Source organism: Drosophila eugracilis, unplaced genomic scaffold (genome assembly GCF_018153835.1).
Source record: "Drosophila eugracilis isolate 14026-0451.02 unplaced genomic scaffold, ASM1815383v1 contig_90, whole genome shotgun sequence".
NCBI classification, from domain to species: Eukaryota; Metazoa; Arthropoda; class Insecta; order Diptera; family Drosophilidae; genus Drosophila; species Drosophila eugracilis.
The window spans coordinates 9350485-9370150 of record NW_024573812.1 but is presented as its reverse complement, the minus strand read 5'-3'; the positions used below and the strand labels follow the sequence as shown (position 1 = coordinate 9370150).

The 19666-nt window shown below is 37.5% G+C and overlaps 2 protein-coding genes across 2 annotated transcripts; both read left to right on the top strand.

Moving 5' to 3' along the window:
* The first annotated feature begins 14805 nt into the window (after window positions 1–14805).
* LOC108112177 (trypsin-1) lies at window positions 14806–16612 on the top strand. The gene is made up of 2 exons (XM_017221985.2): window positions 14806–15712; window positions 15837–16612. Exons 1-2 carry the CDS (start codon window positions 14873–14875, stop codon window positions 16152–16154), a joined length of 1158 nt encoding a protein of 385 aa, XP_017077474.1. The 5' UTR covers window positions 14806–14872; the 3' UTR covers window positions 16155–16612.
* Window positions 16613–16648: 36 nt separating this feature from the next.
* Window positions 16649–17878, top strand: LOC108112178 (trypsin-1). Its single transcript, XM_017221986.2, has one exon. The coding sequence runs from the start codon at window positions 16793–16795 to the stop codon at window positions 17876–17878; it is 1086 nt and encodes a 361-aa protein (XP_017077475.2). The 5' UTR covers window positions 16649–16792.
* Window positions 17879–19666: the final 1788 nt, after the last annotated feature.

Below are 19666 nucleotides of genomic sequence, written 5' to 3'. Positions count from 1 at the left end.
TTTTTGGGATTTGGGAAAAGTTTGCCTAAGAAGATAAACATTAAATAGCTGTGAACCTTAAAGATATGTTTTATAAAACTAATCATATAAATGAGATGCTTATTAAATTCATGTAAAAATCTCAAAGAAAAAGATTCGAGTGCTGCTTTCTTCCACAACCTTTATTCTTTTCCTAAAATTAAAGTTCGTTTTCTCTCAGCTTTTTCTTGGTTATTTTTTTAATAAAATATCCATTTATTTTAAAATTTAAAACAAATATTCTTTAAATAATGTTTACTTTAAGGAGTATTTAACTTTACAAGACTTTCATAGTGCCTTTCATACTAAACATTCATTGTCTCAATCCCTGTCCACATTTGGTTGGTCTGTTTTGGAAGCCTTAACGCCTGTCTAGCTTCGAACTGCTTCAGTTTCTACACCTTTTCCGCCAGAAGATATATGCCAGACAGAATTTCCCCCACTTTTCCCGACCCACTATTTCCACGTCAATTTTTCGCTCGAATAAAGTTGAAAAGTGAAATTGCCTCGCCTCTCGAGAAACCGAAAAACAATGGCAGGGCGAAAAAGTTGCCAAGAAATTGCGAGACGCAGCCATTGGAAATAAAATGCAAATGCAGAAGGCGATGCGTTGTGTGAGCGTTGCTTTAGTGGAGTTTAAAGCAAATTGAAATTTGCTTGGCATAACAATGGAAACCAGAACTTAATCCAGAGACTCCTGCTGAGAAATAGAGTTTTGTCGCTGAAATTGCCATCAAGATTTCGTATCCCAATGAAAAAGACAACTTTCTGTGGCGGAAAAACTTGCCACAAGTCCATTTGATTTGCTTTTAATTGCCGGCTTTTTCGGTCCTCCGCTCCGACCAGCGATAAGCAATTGCGTTTTAGATTTATAGCGAGCAATTAAGTGGTTGACAACGATTTAATGGCAAATTACACAATAACCGCAAGACATGTAGGCGGTCAATGGAAAGATTCGAAACGAGTCGAGAAAATGGAGAGGGGTCTGTGAGTAATGCGAAATAAATGAACTTATTGATGGCTCAGTTGGTCATCGTAAAAGCTGGTCTTTGTTTTTATATTTAAAGAGATTTAAAGAGTTTTCGAATTGCTTAAAGCTGTAACTGGGTTTTAATCTGCCCATTCGATCATTTATCTTAACGAAATTTAGAAAAAACACGCTAAAGGCCTTTCCTTGAATTGATTTTTGCACAAACGTTGATTTTCCTTGAATGAATATACAATAAAACCTTTGAATAAAATATTAACTGAATAACTTTAAATATTATTAAACTAAATTATCTTATAGAATTTTGAAATTATTTTGAAAATTAAAATGAACTCCTCCTTCGCTTCCAAGTTCTTCAATTTCCCATCACATTTTACATTTATATACCCAAGATCGTGACTTTCGTTTAAGTTATCACGGCTTCCAGGACCAAAAGTCATTGATGAATTTATTGATTACACGTATTCATCGATCACTTTGTAGAGTCGACAACCTGTTGTTTTTTATTTTGGCTATCGCCTTGCAGCTGTCACAACAAACTGCCCGTTAAACCAAACTGCAAGTTGACCAATTTATTTCGCCGCGTTTATCACGTCGCCTAACTCGGCTTTCCGCCCCGCCCCCGCTCTATTACCATCCTTTTGGTTGGCTGACAGCGACAGCCGCTTTTAAAATCTATTAGTTTGCCAACTGGCGGACAACAAGGAAAATGCCAATAACCACAGCGAACGAAGCCTGTTTTCGGCGCCAGAGCAAACAAAATTTAATAAACCGCTCGCCGGCTTCCAGTTCTCTGTGAGTTATGTGCCACAAAATAAATTATTTTCGGTTTTGTCATTTGATTAAAATGTTTGAGCGCCAGGCCAATGAGAAATTAATTGCAGCCCTGAATCGTGTTGGGTGGGATATGTACATATGCCATGGAAAATGGGGAGAAATAGGAGTCTTAAATTAAATAATCAGCAATGTTTTAATTTTATTTTCTTATTTTTAAAGCTCATATTAAACCATAATCAGATATATATATATTCCAAGATAGGATTCCAAGAAAAATGAATTATGATCTGCTGACTTTGAACATTATCTCCCCCTTTTGATACCCAAAGGGAATTCAATTAATTTCCGCAACAACTCGTTTCTGCCCCAACTGTCACTTCAATTTACTCCAGGAGATTGCAGCATATGTGGCAGGAATGGAGGACAAGACACATAAAAGTAGACAGTGCAACAGTTCGGGAGTTCCACTGCTTCGTTCATCATCTCCAGCGTTTCTGGATGTCTGAGGTGCGTACGTGTCTCTGGCATTTTATTAGGTTTCGCTGGACTCGCATCGTGTCCGAAGGAAATTAAAATATTTCAAGCGGCAAATTCAATTTAATTTTAGCAGAAAGTAAGGAAAATATTACATGGAAATAAAGTGAATAAGGAAAGAAAATAAAGTAATGATTTTTTAAAAAAAAACTGGAAAAAGAGGGAAATGGAAAATATTATAAGGATTTAGTAATTAGTCTTCATTTAATAAAATATGCATTTGAAATAACATTTTGTAAAACTATTTTACGATATTCAAGTTGATTATATATATATTTATTTATTTAATATAGAATTTTTTCAGCATCTAATGAAAGTATCTTAGGAGGAAAAGTATATGTAACTATAAATTTAAGGAGAGAAAATGACGTTAGAATTTTTTAAAGAAATATTGGAAAAACAATAATACGAGTATAATAATTTAATAAATGTATATCCTATAATTAAACCTAATTTCTACTATTTATTAAATTTAACTCAGCAACTGGAAATAGCTTAGAAAGAAAGGTTAAAATTGGGTAATGATTTAAACTATTTGAATGGCAAAAGAACAAAATTTATAAAATTTTTAAAAAATATTTATACAACAGCTTTCTACTACATTTCTTTTAATAGATCAAAAATATATTTAAAGCCATAAGAAGTAAATAAACTACATTTTTTAAACGTTTTTTAATAGTAAAAAATATTTAATAAATTACGTCGATTTGAAATTATAATATTTATTCCTTTCGATATATTTTTAAACATATTATAAACTATACAATTTTCTATAAAGAGCTCTTCTGAAACCTTTTGAAGACAAATTAAATAATAAACCTCCCTCTAAAGCAAAAACGAACATCTGTTATTTAAACCAAATCCAGACAATTGAATTCGTTCTGCCACAATTCACAAATAGAGATAGACACTCGCATGCGAGATTATTTTTTTATGGAGCCGCGGCATTATTTAAATTGAATTTTTACAAAAATTAAGTTGATTGTGCTACACAGAAAGAGAGAGAGATATAGAGAAACAGAGTGCAAATTTATATTCTATGTTGGTCTCTGGGCTTATGCGATATTTATTTATGGCCGCCAACTTGTTTGTTGTCCCTACGCCCTATTTCCTTCCCTCCCTCCATCACTTCATTTTCCCCGGGATCCCTAACAGCATTGGGCGGCTTATATTTTATTTATTTTCCTACGGAAACAATTGAACAATTGATTCGCGTGCATACGAATTTGTTACAGGGATTTAAATTGAATGATTTATGGTTACGTGGATTCGTTACAGTTTTTCCTACAATTTTTTCAAAAGGAATGCATTTAAAAATGTAATATTTCTATAAGAATTTATTTAAAAAGTTTGTTTATATATTCTTATATATATTTGCTTGTATCTTTTTCGGTCTATTAACTTTTTGAACTCAAACAAATCACGCATTCGCAGTGCTGCCCAACAAATGCCACCAATTTACATTGCACTTGGCAAACGTTTAACAATTTTTGGCGCATCGCGTCTAGTTGGCACCATTTGGTCAGCACAAAAGACCAGAAATGCTGAATAAAAACGAGGAAGACAGTTCCTATTTAAGAAAACGAGGCCTCAGATACCCTGTAATAACAAAAATATCAATTTTCTTTCTCAGTTGAATATTGCCAAAAGTAATGCAGCCTTCTAAAAAGTTTTAGTGCAAACAATTTTCTAAAGAAATATTAGTTATCATTATTAGTTTCTTCATTAAATACTAGTAAAATATGTTTGAATATTGCAAAATGTATTATGAGGAAATAAATTTAAAACCAGGAACCCAATATTCCCTCTGCTACCCCGTTAAAAAATCTAGAAAAATGTTTAAAATATATACAAATAAATTAAGCAATCACATGCAATAAAAACGGACCGAACGCAATGCGGAGTGGAATTTGGTGTGGCGCCGACCAGGGTTGCCAGGCGCCACAGTGACGAGGCCAACAACCCTGGCGCATCATCGTTTTCCATTAAATCCGTTTCCTTTGGCTCCTTTTTTTTGGCGAGAGTTAGATAAATGTAAATAGGAAATGGAATGCATGACTTGCGCTAAAGAAAATGTCCACATTTTTTGCAACTCCATTTCATTTTTTTTCAATCTAGTGACCCGGTCAAAGGTTCAGATATATAAGTAACGAAAAAAAAGGATATTTCGGAAGGAAGAGGTGTGAAAAATTGTGTTAGTTGGACAGGCGACCCAGGGGAGTCTTTATTTTGTTGTTGATTTTCGAATGGCTTTAAGGGTAAGCCCTATTGTCACGTAAACTGTTCCAGCTTGAGTAAATGTAAGTATTTAGCCTTTCTCTCCTTCTCTCTCTCTCTCTATCTCTCTCTAATAAATGATATTCCACCTGAGCCGAAGGACATGTAATGCATTTGGATTGCCGCTTAATTAACCAGCACGTACTCCTGACCCCCAACTGGTGTCAGCTGCTACAAATATTTGGCATGCGGCGCCAACTCTGCATTCCACTTAATTAGCATTTTCTAAATGCAAATGGCTGTTTATGCACGGAGAAAAAATAGAGTGCTGTATGTAGATTAAGTTATTAAGTTACTGAAATCGTTACATTTTTTACTTAATTAACAATTATTAATTATTATTATTATATCATTATTATTATTAATATTATCTTGTTGATTACTTATTGCTAGTTACTACTTACAGCTTACTTACTACCTAATATTTCTTACTTCTTAGTTTTTAGTTTCTACTTCTTATATACTAGTTATTAGTTACTAGTTATTTGGTATTAGTTACTGGTAACTAGCTACTAGTTACTTTTCACTAATTATTTGTTTTTAGTTTCAAGTTCCTTGTTTTTTGTTTTTTTTGTTTTTAGTTTCTAGTTTCTAGTTTCTAGTTTCTAGTTTTTAGTATCTAGTTTCTAGTTTCTAGTTTCTAGTTTCTAGTTTCTAGTTTCTAGTTTCTAGTTTCTAGTTTCTAGTTTCTTCTTACTAGTTAATAGTTATTAAGTTCTAGTTACCAGATATTAGTTACTAGTTACCACCTTCTAGTTACTAACTACAAGCTTCTAGTATCCAGTTTCCAGTTTCAAGTCTCTAGTTTCTAATTTCAAAGTTATATTTATTTACTTTATGGTTACTAGAACTCAAGTTATATAAATAAATAAAATAAATAATAGTCGTAAAAGATTTAAAGTTATCTAATTAAAGAATTTCCCTTTTCTCTAAGCGCACTTATTATTTAATGAAATGCAAAACACGCGCCACTCTCAGTTTAGTTCAACCGTTTAGTTCCTAATTTATGTTGGCAAATGATAAAGTAAATGGCTAACGATTACACGAGGTCACATGTTTGGATTCCATTGGAACGATAATGGCCAAGTGGGGGACTCCAAAGGACTTCAACTATCCACTAACTATGTACATTTTTTTTTTGGTTAAGGCGACGATTTATTGAACCTGCCGACTTATCAACGACAACAGAACAGAGCCAAATGGAGCAACCCTCTGACTAAGTTGGTCAAGGCAACCACCCTCCCAAAAAAAAAAGCAAAGAGATCCTGCAGGAAGTTAAGCGTAAACGATGCTGACACTGACACACATACAGATACCAGGGGGCGGAAGGATGAGTCCTGGAAGGAGTTCTGTTGACTGGTGCCAATTTTCTGTTGATTACAACACTCTTCTGTCTTTGACCCCGCACCTTGGAGCAATCCCAATCTCCCTTTTCAATAGGTTGACAAGGGTCAAGTGAAAGTTTTAAGGGAAAACTAAAGCTAAACTGTTTTCCACCCTCATTCCCGGCTCATCCTCCGTCCACCCTGCTCTTCGTTTTTGTTTATTTTTTAGTTTAATTTTTTTAGCTGTCGGAAAGAGGGAATAGGAAGGTGTAAATACAGCAGCAAGGAAATTGCTCCAAGTGGGTTAGACAAGCAAAACTGATTTAGTTAAACCAAAGCCGGATAGGAAGGTGTGAGTCACCAGCTAAAGGAAATTTAACTGCCTGCCATTGACATTTTGTGGTATTAAATACGGATAAAGCTAAGATTAGTAGGGTTTAGTTTTGAAAAGGAAAACAATAATCATAAAGTAAGTTAAGTAATTCCACCTTTAATCGTTGCACATAGCATAAACTCTGGTTCAATAGCAGCATGAACTTTACTGAGAGATATATCATATCTTGCCAAAATTGTTCCACAAAACCCAAAAGCTCTGCGCACTAAATCTTCCACACACACACACACAAGAGTGAGTGGGGCAAGTCTGTGGCTACGGAGACAGACTACTGCCCCCATCAGGTTTTTGGCATCGCTGCCAAAATCATACATCAATTTGGGGACATTCGTCAGTGCCAGGCCACAAATGTGACATGGACCAGAGGCAGAGGTTTGTGTCTGCCACGCGGAATATTTCACCACATCCAAAAACCCAGATGGGCAGAAAGGGAGAAGGGTAAGTGTATAGAGGCATATAGAGGTACATAGCTGCAACATTGTCAAAACAATTAATCATTGATGAAGAAAATGCGCATGGAACCAGCAAATGGCCGGTTGACTGGCCTTATTTGTACCGAAATGTCAGATCCCAGACACCGGAATGCCATGGAGTCTCGGCCTGGCATCGTGAATTATGCAGTGAACACGACCACAAATTAGACAAATTTTCGCATGATTATTTCAATTAGTTGTTGGACAGCTAAATGAATTTCAATAAGTCGAACGCCTTCAGGGAAATCTAAGCCGAATGATCCGAATAACATAGTTGGTCGAAGAGAAATGCATTTTCGACCAACTCAAGCGGTCCAGCTTGAAATTGATAATTGATAATTAGCCAGTCTTCTAAATCATAATTTCTAACTCAAAGGTTTTTCCATGACTAATTCATATGAAGTAGACATTGTTAGATCTATCATAGATTAATGTCAATATAGAAAACTTGAAATCATGAATATTTATTTGATTAACGTTCACCTTCGTATTATTGCGGAAATTCTTATTTTCTACAATATTTTCTTTTTTGGTTGGCGACTCATTGGTCCTACTGCTTCGACTGATTCGTTGGATAACACGGAAGATTGACTTTTTTATTGTGGTTAACCCATTAATTGTTCGTTATATTGTTGATGAAGAATCGCTTCAATTAACCTGCGGTCGTATCCGATGAATTATTTAAAGCCGTATGAAGTTGCAAATTATTTTGGTCATAATTCATGACCACAAAACTGTGTCACACATCTGTCAATGGAAATGGTTCATTTTCCTTTACTGGTACGTAAAATAAATACATTTTTTTATTAGATTATTTTTATCTTATTAAAGTTTTATTTATTAATATTTTTATCGTTGGTTATTATATTTATTAAACTTAAATTAAGAGTATTTATTTATATCGTTTCAGCTTCGACTTCTTGCTCCCTTGCGGCTATTTAATAAACTGCAGCCATAATTAATTGCGGTTTGCAATTCGTTTTTTTTTTTTTTGCTTTAAATATGTACATAAAGAAACTTCAAAAAAGTTAGTTATACGAATAAAATGTACCCTTCTGCCTTTATTGTCATCTTCATTTATCAATCTTATTTTGAAAGCTGATTAGAATATTAAACTAAAACCAGTTATGGTTCCCATTGTTGACCTGTATTTATAGATTATTTGGACATTTTGGTTCTTTATATTATTCGATTTTTTTACGTCATTTAAATATGTCAACAAACAAGATTTTATGCCCCAGATTTATTATCTTTTCTTTACTGATTTCTTGTAATAACGGGTCAGTTTTGATGACTTGTTTACGACTCCATTCCAATAGAATTAATGAGTCGTTATGGCGGCATTAAATATGGAATCGATTGAAACGAGGGCAAGTTCCCGAGTTCCAAGTCAAAAAAATGTGAATCACCTGTCGCCAGCATACAAATTGAATTTTGAATGGGAAACGGTGGTCATCGGAGAGTTACAAGGGCACTGAAAAATTCACATTTAATGTTCCCAAGCCCATTTCCATTCTCAAGTGCTTGGGTCTTCTCAAGATTTTTATGTTTGTTCATGATGGTCAAACAAGCCCTTAAAGTGCTTAAACATGTAACGCCTTTTGGTTCCCATCTTTGGTCGAATTGAAGTCATCAAATAGACGTGGCTAATTGGTTTTATTATGAGCAGGTGTAGGCTTTCAAGTTAAGTTTATTTAATATGTTAATATTAGTTTATATTAGATTGGCTAATCACCCAAAATTACTATTAGTAACTTGGAGCATATAGCCAAATATAATATTATATATACTTATTATGAGAAAAAGGTTATTTTAATGCTCAACACCTAAGCTCTGAGGGCTTATTTGTTTTTGTAAATCCTCGCTTCATATGGACATGTGCTCCACTCGCCCATAAGCTTTGAGAGCTCTCTGCGCGATTCCACTAACAATTTTTCGTGTTCCTCTTTCCGCCTCATTCCGTCGCCAACTGCAATACAATTTGTTTTTGTTTTTTCCTGTTTCATCCTCGAACTCATGCACTGGAATTCTTTCTTTGTAATTTCTGTTTTCATTTTGGAGATAATTCCGAGGTGGACCACCGACTTAAGGGTTGAAATGAGTGATAAATTGTTAAGCAAAAACAAAATGTTTTTCTTTCTCTCAGTGTGCAGCTGCAAACCAACACAAAACGAGCCTCTAAATATGTGTACGCTTTCTTGTATTTGTGTTAATAAATGCTTCGCCGAAAGTCGAATTTGAGCACTATAATATCGGTTAATAAAAATATAATCAATTTATTATTATTCTAAAAATCAGTAAACAAGCAATATTTAGTTAGGATATTATTAATTATAATAATGATCAGAAATGAATTAAATAGTTTTAACATAATGATTAAATGCTTAGTAAATATATAAAAACTTGGGACATTTCGACAAATAAGTTTATTTATTCCAAGAAAATATCTTAATATAGATTTTATAATATTATATATTATACTAAGCTTATTTATTAGAGCATGAAGTTAACTTAATATTAATTATTTATTATTAAAAAGTCTTACATTTAATATTAAAATATAACTTTAATGATTCTTAACAAAATATAAATATTGTGTATTGTAAGTTTAGTCAATTACTAAGCAACTTAAAAAAACTTTCCACATTCCTTATATTTTATTTATTATTAACAAGACTTTACATCAGTTATTAATATTTTACAATATCTATCCCTAAAAGTGCAATTCGAAACGACATACCTTTAATAATATCAAATTGCTCAGTTTATGAATAACATTTTTTAATTTATTAAAATTTGTTTGGAAAAAGTGCTACTTATAGCTGGGGCATTAGCTTATGTGACCTGTCTGGGATCGCATTACCCTGTAATTAATCCATTATAGAGCCTTGCGTGAGTAGGATCCATTGCATGCCACTCGAGAGTCGCATGCAAATTATTGCAAGTATGTTGAGCATGCCCAAAAAATCATTACACATTTTTAAGCTGTTTTTTGTGCATTTTTTTTTCGCTGTATATAGCTTTTTCAACAAGTACAAGTCATAATCGTCGTTTGTGCAAAAAAACAGAAAAAAAAACATTCAATCGCGTGCTAAGGTTGCAAACTGCAACTTGAGACTCTGGCTGTTGCATGCCGCTCAAAAGTTTTTCTTTGCGTGAGTTTTGATGCGATTCCGCTGATTTCCCAGCCAAGGTGTGGAAACTCTTGATCAGATATTCGTGTCTACTTTTGTGGCCTTTCTCTCTCCTGGCCCCGGCACCTTTACCAATTCATAGCTGCTTAGTTTCATTTTCCTTTCTCGCGAATCCTTTGGGTTAACCGGAAAATGAGAGGTAGCTCTGTCTGAATGGCCCGCAATGAAAAGCGAGTGTGGCGCGCAAATGGAATAACTAATTAAATTTTCAACTGCAAATGAACAGGATAGCCAGGAGTATTCCAGGAGGATAGTTAAGCTCCCAGCTTCTCCTAGGTGGCTTCCCAGTCGGTTTTGGCTAACTACCGACCGGCTTAATTAACTTGGCAGATAAAATTTTATGGCAGCCTGGGCTACGTTCATAGCAAAACAATCTATTCGCTGTAATAGCCATTCATGGCCTGAATGGTTGAGTGGCTGAATGGTCGTCGTTGTCCTAATGGTTGTCTATGCAAATATGTTGCAATATCTGCTTCTATGTACCCCCAAAAAAGAACTCCCAGCAATTTTATTATTGCTTCAGGTTCTCAAAAACTTCTCCCACTTCTTTTTCATTTTTTTTTCTGTTTTTTAAATTTTTTGCAACACCTTGCAACACCACGCCGCGCTCGTAAATCAAAAGTGAAATTTTTTACACGCACCCAACTGTCTGTGAAAAATTTTCCATTTACATTCTCGCTCAATGTTTTTGGACCAAAAGCTCGGGTGGTCAGGTCATGTCGGCCAGCCAGCGAATGCCCAACAATTTTGTAATTGTTTTTTTGCGGTTGAAACACGGGAGTTGTAGATCCTTAAAGCTATGAAAATAAAGAGATTCCTCTCTATATTTAAAGCTTACTTTTTGGTACGAAAATCGCCTGGGGAAGAAAAATATCAAAGTCTAATCCGCGGTGAAGAACTATTTATTGTGTAGTGTGTCCAGTGCCTATATCTTTTACTGATTCTCAACGTAATAACACCTAAATCTGCAACGCCAACATTGTATGGAATCCGAGAAGCAAAATGTATTCCAAGTAAAGGGTATCCAAGTCAGGGGTATCCAAGTCAGGGGTATCCAAGTCAGGGGTATCCAAGTCAGGGGTATCCAAGTAGAGGGAGTCTAGGAACGGGGTACCTCAGTGTAGGGAATGGTTGTGCCTGTAGGGGTATCCAAGCTGAGGGTATCCAAATTGGGGGTATCCAAGCTGTGGGTATCCAAATCGGTGGTATCCAAGATTAAGTGCCCAATTTATGGGTAATCCAAGTATCCAAGTTTCCAAAGCATCCAAGTTAGTGGAATCCGAGTTGCTCATAACCAAAAATATTCTTTTAAACATTGTAATCTGACAAAGGGAGGCCCAAGCCAAAAATTGTGATGGGCCTCTACCTTTATAACTCACTCAAGGAATCGTGGCAATCTTCGGCCAAACAGATTCCTTGAGGATAAAACTACGTCCTCCTCTCAATTCTCTGGCGGTTCCTCTGGCAGTTAGTGCAACCGCAATTCCCGCAACATCCGTGGGAGCAACAACAGCTCTGACCATTTCCATCCGGACAAGTGCATTTGATCCTCCCTGCAGCACTGCCATCAGAGGACAATGCTTTGGGTGCCCCCTTGGCACCCCTTAATGAATCACTTGTCTCGTTCGGATACATGGTTAAAAGTGATCTGTTATTTATAAATTAAGCTTAAAATTTGTATTCGAAATTAATATTTTCACTCACGTATCCGATTAACTGAACTTTACACAGACAATTTTGTAGAATCCAAAAAAAAACTTAAAACAAAAATTTGGAAAAACACAAAACTAGCCCATTTGGGTCTGGCTATCTGGAAGAGTGAGGGATGACTGAGGATTTTGTAGTTCACAAGTTCAAAGGTCGTTTGACAGATGTTCAAATTGGGAACAAGGCCTACTTAAAATCACAAAACTGGAACTTCATATAATAATTAATATTAATTTTCACTTTTACCATTCCCTTTGTATGGTTTATTGTCTCGCCCTTAAAACAGCAAAAACATGGGACTGGCAATCTGGTTTCATAATCGATTTATATATATATACTATATATATTTCCCTCAATTTATCACTTGTCACCCCTCCCTGGGATAGTTTTTGCCATGTACCTGCCGGCCACAGTAATTGGCCGAGCATGAGCTTGGGCTTGTTTAATGAGCGCTTAGTAGTTGGCAACATCTAATGTGCATATTACAATGCCAATTAACATATTTTGCCATCGTGTTCAACAGAGCCAATCTGCCAGAGTCAGGTCTTCATGTGGCAGTAGGAGGAGATGGCCAGTTCCGTGGCAATCAGTCGCAGAGTCACTCTGTTGGTGGTCACGTTTAACAGGGAGAGAGAGGCAGTAGTGGGCCTTGCATAATTGCGTCGCCAAGTGCAGGTCCCTTCCTCCAAGGATCGTAAATAACCCCACTCCCATTTAACATATAGATGCGCTCACATGCCTTTTTTTCCCTCTCGTATTTTTCATTCGGTTTTGTCTAGCCGGGCATTATGCAAATGGCACTTTGTTTTAACTGCGTGCACTGCGGTTGGCCCATGGATCTGGCTCTCTGCCTTTGATGACGGCTGATGGCCCACCAGTGATGCTAACGATCTATTAAAAATAAAACTGAAAAATCAACATAAAAAACACGTGAGGAATTCAATTAAAATCCGTTGCTAAAATGAAATATTTTAACTTTGTTTTTGTTTCAATGGAGGAGTGCTAATTTATTTGGTATTTTATTGGTGCATTAGAGTTCTAATTTTAATAGGTGGGTTAGATTAACTAATAGTATCTTTCTTGAAAACTGAAATACGAAATTATTCATGTTAGAATTTTTAAAGATTTTTTTAAGATATAATATTATACTTTTCTTTCATGATTAGATGTTTTAGGTTTTCTCCTTTTAAAAATTTAGTTTATCTTCAAAGAAAATCTTGTGATTTCAACAAGATATATGAAGGAGAACTACCAAATCTAAAATATTTGTATTCCAAAACAAAGTAAAACAACATCTCTAGTGCCCAGAGTCCGGCGGGCTGACATTAGTTCGTCATCATCATCATCATCATGTGCACTTGGAGCCCCCCATCCAAACCCAACCCTGCAACTCCATGTAACTCCACTCAAACTGCAACTGCCTTCAACATTACGCGGACAATTAATATGCCAAGTGTTATGTGTGCGCATACTAACCTCTTTTCAGGGCAGTCCCTTGAGCATCCATCAATTGCCGGTCATCCGAATGGCGCAGGCGCAACGGCGCCGCCTCCGCAACAACCTTACAAGTTGCTTGTAATGATCCCGTGGGATGTGGCTACTTCAGACCATGACCAATATGACTCACGACTGGAATGGACACGTGCGGATGCCACAAGTCGACTGCAAGTCGTTAATCTCCGCTTCACGGAAAGTCCAGTCCTGACAGATTCATGTCTTTGGGGAGGTCATTTTCGCTTTTATGACAATTTTTGCTGTTTTGGTTTCTCTTGGTTTTCTCTGTTTAGCTAAAAGTGTGACTGTGACTAAAATGTAGACTATAATTTTCTTAAAATACTTTTTTCATTAAGGCATTTGTTACAGGAGATGGAAAAATGTTTAAAAAAACAAATAAAAGCTTTAACAAGATAACTTACTGAAAGGTAAAGAAAGACAAAAGTCCAAACATTTTTGAAATAAAATCCTAACATACACAAAATGTGTTCGTTTTAAAAGAACTTAAATATCTTTCATTACATTTACATTTACTTTCTTTAATATCAAACTATATATTATCAGCTAACCAATTCTCATACCAACATCTGTGACTAGCTCAACATGTATGTTAACAGTCTTAAAATATTATTAAACCCTTCCATTTACCCAACATCTGTAATACAAACTAAGCAACACCCTGTATTAGTTCCCCCATTGGTGGGGGGGCCCATGACTCGACCAGATTGGCAAAGCCAACCACGTAAACGGTGTAAATGTAAACAGTGCCACAAATTTATTGTTGTCGCCGGCATTGTAGCTGCTTTCATTGTCAGCTGTTATAGCTGTCGACACACTAACGAAACCAGCCGTCCCACAAAATCGCCGAAAAGTAGCCCCAATAATATAAATCAAAAGAAAGTAAAATTACGATGCGTCGTCGACGAGCGATCAATTCGATGGGAAAGAAGCAAAAAAATTCATTTCAATAAGTATTGAAGCGAGAAAAAAACTTTCGCTACTTCAGTGGCAAAAAAAAACTGTATAGATATGTATATATAGATATATAGAGGCAACGAAGACTCTACTTTTGTGGATGAGTGGCTCTGATTTTGTTTTGTTTTGCTTGGCAGCGAAGCGAGTGAAGTATCATGGTCAAGCGGTGGATAGTGTGGATGCCCTGAGGCGCCCACGCATGCGCAGAATACGAAAATGCAAATTAAAGGGGAGTGCGAGGGTGCACTGAAAGAAAATTATATTAGAGTTTCTAATGTACTTACGATGAGCTTCGATTTAAAGGTGATAAATTATTAACACCTACGTAATTTGACCAAAAATGGTAGGAAAATTATTTCTTTTTATGACTCAGTAATACGACATCCAATATTTCATTTTTTATTAATTATGTGTATTGCCAATTTTGTAATTTGCATTAGAAAAATATGAAGATTGAAGTTATCTTACACTATTTTACACTATCTTTGGCGCCAACAAAAACCCGCGATTATCGGGACTAAAAATATCGCAAACTATCATTTCTTACTGTGTGGATTGGATTGGCGAAGTGGACGTGCCACCGGCCAGAACCACTTTTTTTTTTTTGGGTGAAATGCCGCTTTCAAATGCTGACCAAGCGGCTGGCCGATCAGTTCGCCGAGAGCCACGCGAGTCGGTGGTGTCGCTGTGGAGAAAGCCGGAAAAAGTCTAGAGAAATGAATCGAGGAGCCTGGTTGTGTATGCTGATCTGCCTGGCCATAAGCTGCTGTCTAAGTCAGGCTGCAGTGCAGGATCAAGCAGCAGCAGCAGTCCAGGGTCAATCAGCAGCAGCTGCAGCCCAAGATCAAGCACCAAATCCCCTGCTGAAACAATCCCAGAACACCTTCATCCAATGGGTTCTGTCACTTTTGCCACAACGACCCGGAAACTCGGATTCGGAAAATGCCACTCTGGCCACTTTGAGTAGTAGTTCCATGATGCCGGAGGTGGCATCTACCACCTCAACTACCACCCCAGCGCCATCTTCCAGTACCACCACAACCAGAAGGGCCACCACACCGGCACCACCCACACTGAATCCGCCGAGGAATTGCAGTGACTGTGTCTGTGGAATAGCCAACATCCAGAAGAGGATCGTTGGTGGTCAGGAAACGGAGGTTCATCAGTATCCCTGGGTGGCCATGTTGCTATATGGTGGAAGGTTCTACTGTGCCGCCTCCTTGCTCAACGATCAATTCCTTTTGACGGCCTCGCATTGTGTCTCCGGTTTCCGGAAGGAGAGAATCTCGGTCAGATTGCTCGAACATGACCGCAAGATGTCGCACATGCAAAAGATTGACCGCAAGGTGGCCGAGGTGATCACTCACCCCAAGTACAATGCCAGGAACTATGACAACGATATTGCTATCATCAAATTGGATGAGCCAGTGGAGTTCAATGAGGTACTGCATCCTGTCTGTATGCCAACGCCGGGCAGGAGTTTCAAGGGTGAAAATGGTATAGTTACGGGTTGGGGAGCACTCAAAGTTGGTGGACCCACTTCGGATACTCTTCAGGTAAGCTCATTTGATGGGTCAAACTATAAAACTTAAGAGCCGTAAACATTTAGGAATTTCTCCAAAAATCGATAAAGGTTCCGATCTTAATCAGTACCTTCTCGCAATATTATTTCTCTTCCAGGAGGTTCAAGTACCCATCTTATCCCAAGATGAGTGCCGGAAGAGTCGTTATGGAAATAAGATCACGGATAACATGTTGTGCGGAGGATACGATGAGGGTGGCAAGGACTCGTGCCAGGGTGACAGCGGAGGTCCTTTGCATATCGTGGCAAGTGGAACGCGAGAGCATCAAATAGCCGGTGTGGTTTCTTGGGGCGAGGGCTGTGCCAAGGCCGGTTATCCTGGTGTCTATGCCAGAGTGAATCGCTATGGAACCTGGATCAAGAACCTCACCAAACAGGCTTGCCTCTGCCAGCAGGAGACCAAGAAGATCAAGTAGCGACCAACTATCTGTATCTTTTAATAGTTAAATACTCTTGCTTGGGTGGTAAGGAATCATGGAGGAGAGTAAGTGCAAGTTTTAGGATGCTAAATTGATATTATATCAGGATTTTATATCTCCCATTACAATGTGATACTTCTCAAGGTGTTGGTATAAGAAAACACAATTTAATTTGGCATTTTGAAATATAAATTTGCTCTTATATCTCCTCAGTTTAGTGTCAAGCAATAGTACCGATTGAAAGACAAGTTTTCATTACAAAAAGCTTGTTATTTTCCGAATCACTAATCCAATATCCCAAGAAACAAACTATTTTCGCAGAAAATAAATTTGCAATTTCTAGGGATATATGTTTCAAGATATTTATATAATATCAGATAAACCCTGCAAGAGTATAACCAACTTCGGCCTAGTCGAAGATCCTATTCTCAAGCTGTTTTATATTTATTGATTAAAAGAAAAGTTTCCACAAAGTGCGCTAACCTTTCTCGGCAGCCGGTTTCCTCGAGGGGATTCTGGTCTAGCCAGTTCTTTGGTCTTAGCTGGGAGTTCTGGTTCTCAACGGTCTTCTTGCTGGATGTGGCCAGGATGCATTTGGTTAGTTGCCAATTGCCACTTGGCCAGGTTAGTTCACCATGTGTAATTTTCATCTTCTGCTGATTGCTGCCATAGCACTGGGTGATTTGGCCTTAGCCACACCCTCTTTGCGTTCCGCCTCTGAGCCCGAGAAGATCTTGGAAAATCTAGCTCAACTAAGGCAGAGTAGTTTCCTAGATTGGATTCAATCGATCCTGGGCCCCGAGGTTCCTGCCGAGTGGAGTTCTCCGGCCAAAAGGGAGTGTGGCGATTGCAGCTGCGGTAATATCAATACCCGTCATCGCATCGTCGGTGGCCAGGAGACGGAGGTCCATGAATACCCCTGGATGATAATGCTCATGTGGTTCGGTAGCTTCTACTGTGGTGCCACCTTGGTCAACGATCAATACGCCTTGACCGCCGCTCATTGCGTCAATGGTTTCTATCATCGCTTGATCACCGTTCGCTTGCTGGAGCACAATCGTCAGGATAGCAATGTGAAGATTGTGGATCGCCGCGTGGCCAGAGTGCTCATCCATCCCAAATACAGTACCAGAAACTTCGATAGTGACATTGCTTTGATTCGTTTCAATGAACCGGTACGTCTTGGTGTGGATATGCACCCAGTTTGCATGCCCACTCCCAGCGAGAGTTATGCTGGCCAAACAGCGGTGGTCACCGGTTGGGGAGCCTTGAGTGAGGGAGGCCCAGTTTCAGATACCCTCCAAGAAGTGGAAGTGCCCATTCTCAGCCAGGAAGAGTGTCGAAATAGCAACTACGGCGAGGACAAGATCACCGACAACATGATCTGTGCTGGATATGTGGAGCAGGGTGGCAAGGACTCCTGCCAGGGTGACAGTGGTGGACCCATGCATGTTTTGGGTTCTGGAGAGGCCTATCAGCTGGCTGGCATCGTGTCCTGGGGTGAAGGTTGCGCCAAACCCAATGCTCCGGGTGTTTATACTAGAGTGAGTAACTTCAACGATTGGATTGCGGAGAACACCAAGGATGCCTGCTCCTGTGCTCAGCCGGAGGCTCCTGCTGAACCAGCTTCTACTCCGAACACCACCGAGCAGGGTGAACAGGAGAACACCACTGCCGCTGAATCAGATCCCGAGGTTGAGGAGGCCAACAAATTGGTTTAAGTTGGTTGATTTCGTCGTCCAATTCATTGCTAATAAAGGCTATTTGGCCATTACAAAACTTTAACTTATGTTTTCTTGATTTAAAATTAATAAGCTGTGGGAAAATCGTTTACTCTGCTCTCCTCAAAATAAAATTCCAAATTATATGAAAATTATAAAAAAATTCTATCCCTATAGGAGGTAATACTTAGACCATTCCTAAAAATGGTTATCGTATTTGAAAGGTGTAATTAGGATAAATCAGTTGCTTGTTTTTAGAAAAAATTATTTAAATTTAACCTGTTAAGGCTTGACATTTAAAGAAAATTTTATAACTAAAAAGTGTAAGTTATTAAGACTTATTTAAAAGTCCATAAAAAATCTTGATCTATACGAGTAAAAAGCCACTTATTTTCTACATTTCTTATAAATTTGCTTACCCATATTTTGATCAGTCTTATAAGAAGTGTAAGCAAAGCCATTCCTACCCAAATGCGGAAGTTAAAAGAGAATAAAGGCCAACCAAAGTCTAAGTTTCCTTTCCTCACAGCTCTCTTCTCTTTTGGTATAGGGTAATAATTGATCTGGCCTCAGCGATCCCCCACTTACATGCCGATTTCTCTGAGGTGTTTTACTGCATATCGCCAGTTTATTGTTCCAGTTTTTGTTTTGTTTTTTTCTGTTGGCTTGTTAGCTCCTCCACTCACTCTCTTGCCTCGATTTCCGCCTGTAATCTGCTTGTTTTCAAGTCCACCCTCGGGGCACTTTGCAATTTTTGCCACACGAAATTGCCACTAAATCAAAAAAAAATGCCCATGCAAACAGCAACAACCGCAGACACCTACACTCGATTTCAGAGGGGCTTGGGTGTGGGGGACTTTGGGGGCTTATGAGTCCGCTCTGTGCGTGCCTGTCCCATTGGGATTGGACCCAACCCAGAACATTGATAAATAACTAAATAATAGAATAAGCAGCTGGCAAGAGGTGCTAAAACTTTAAAGGCGGCTGAAAGTGAAAAAAAGAGATGAGGTTTGGTGGAAGATCCTAAGTCGACGTGATAATACCCTTTTAAACTGAAGGATTTTTAAAATATAAACAGTTTTATATTTGAATATTAGATATCAAAAGTTTTTATATTAAAAATTAAAGTTGTGAACTTCAATATTTGAAAAAATATTATACAAAGGCTTATATTTATTCATTTAAATATAAAATAACTTTTAAAATATAAAAGATTATTTTAAAAATTACATCATTTCTTTAAAATTATAATTTAAAATAAATATAAAAAACTGCAAGATTTCATTAAATTCATATATTTTAACTGAAAAATAATATTGAAATTTTTTATACTAAGATTTCCCAAGCTTAACATAATCTTATACAAAGATTTATACTTCCAACACGAAACATTTTCCAACTTCATAATATTTCTGAAAACACTTCAATCATAGTACTCTCTCCGAAAGTGTATTAAAAAGGCACCAAAAATTATATTCATCCTCGAGCGCAGTTTAAATTTGTGCAGCCAAATTGGCTTTTGTGGTAAAAATATTTATTTTTCTCGTTGCATTCATCTCGTCTCATTCCCCCGATTCCTTTTTGGCCAGGCGCAAATTTGCTGCAATTGGGCAGAGTTCTGCTTTACTTTATTTTATTTTTGTTTTTGCACTTTTGTTATTGGCCAGCCGCAGGTTAGAAAAGTTTATTGGGGCGTAAAATTGTTTGATTGAATATTAGCGAGCGGTGCCGCGTTTGAGCTTGCCATGGCCTTTACCCAGGGAAAGAAAAGGAAAACCCAGACAGTAA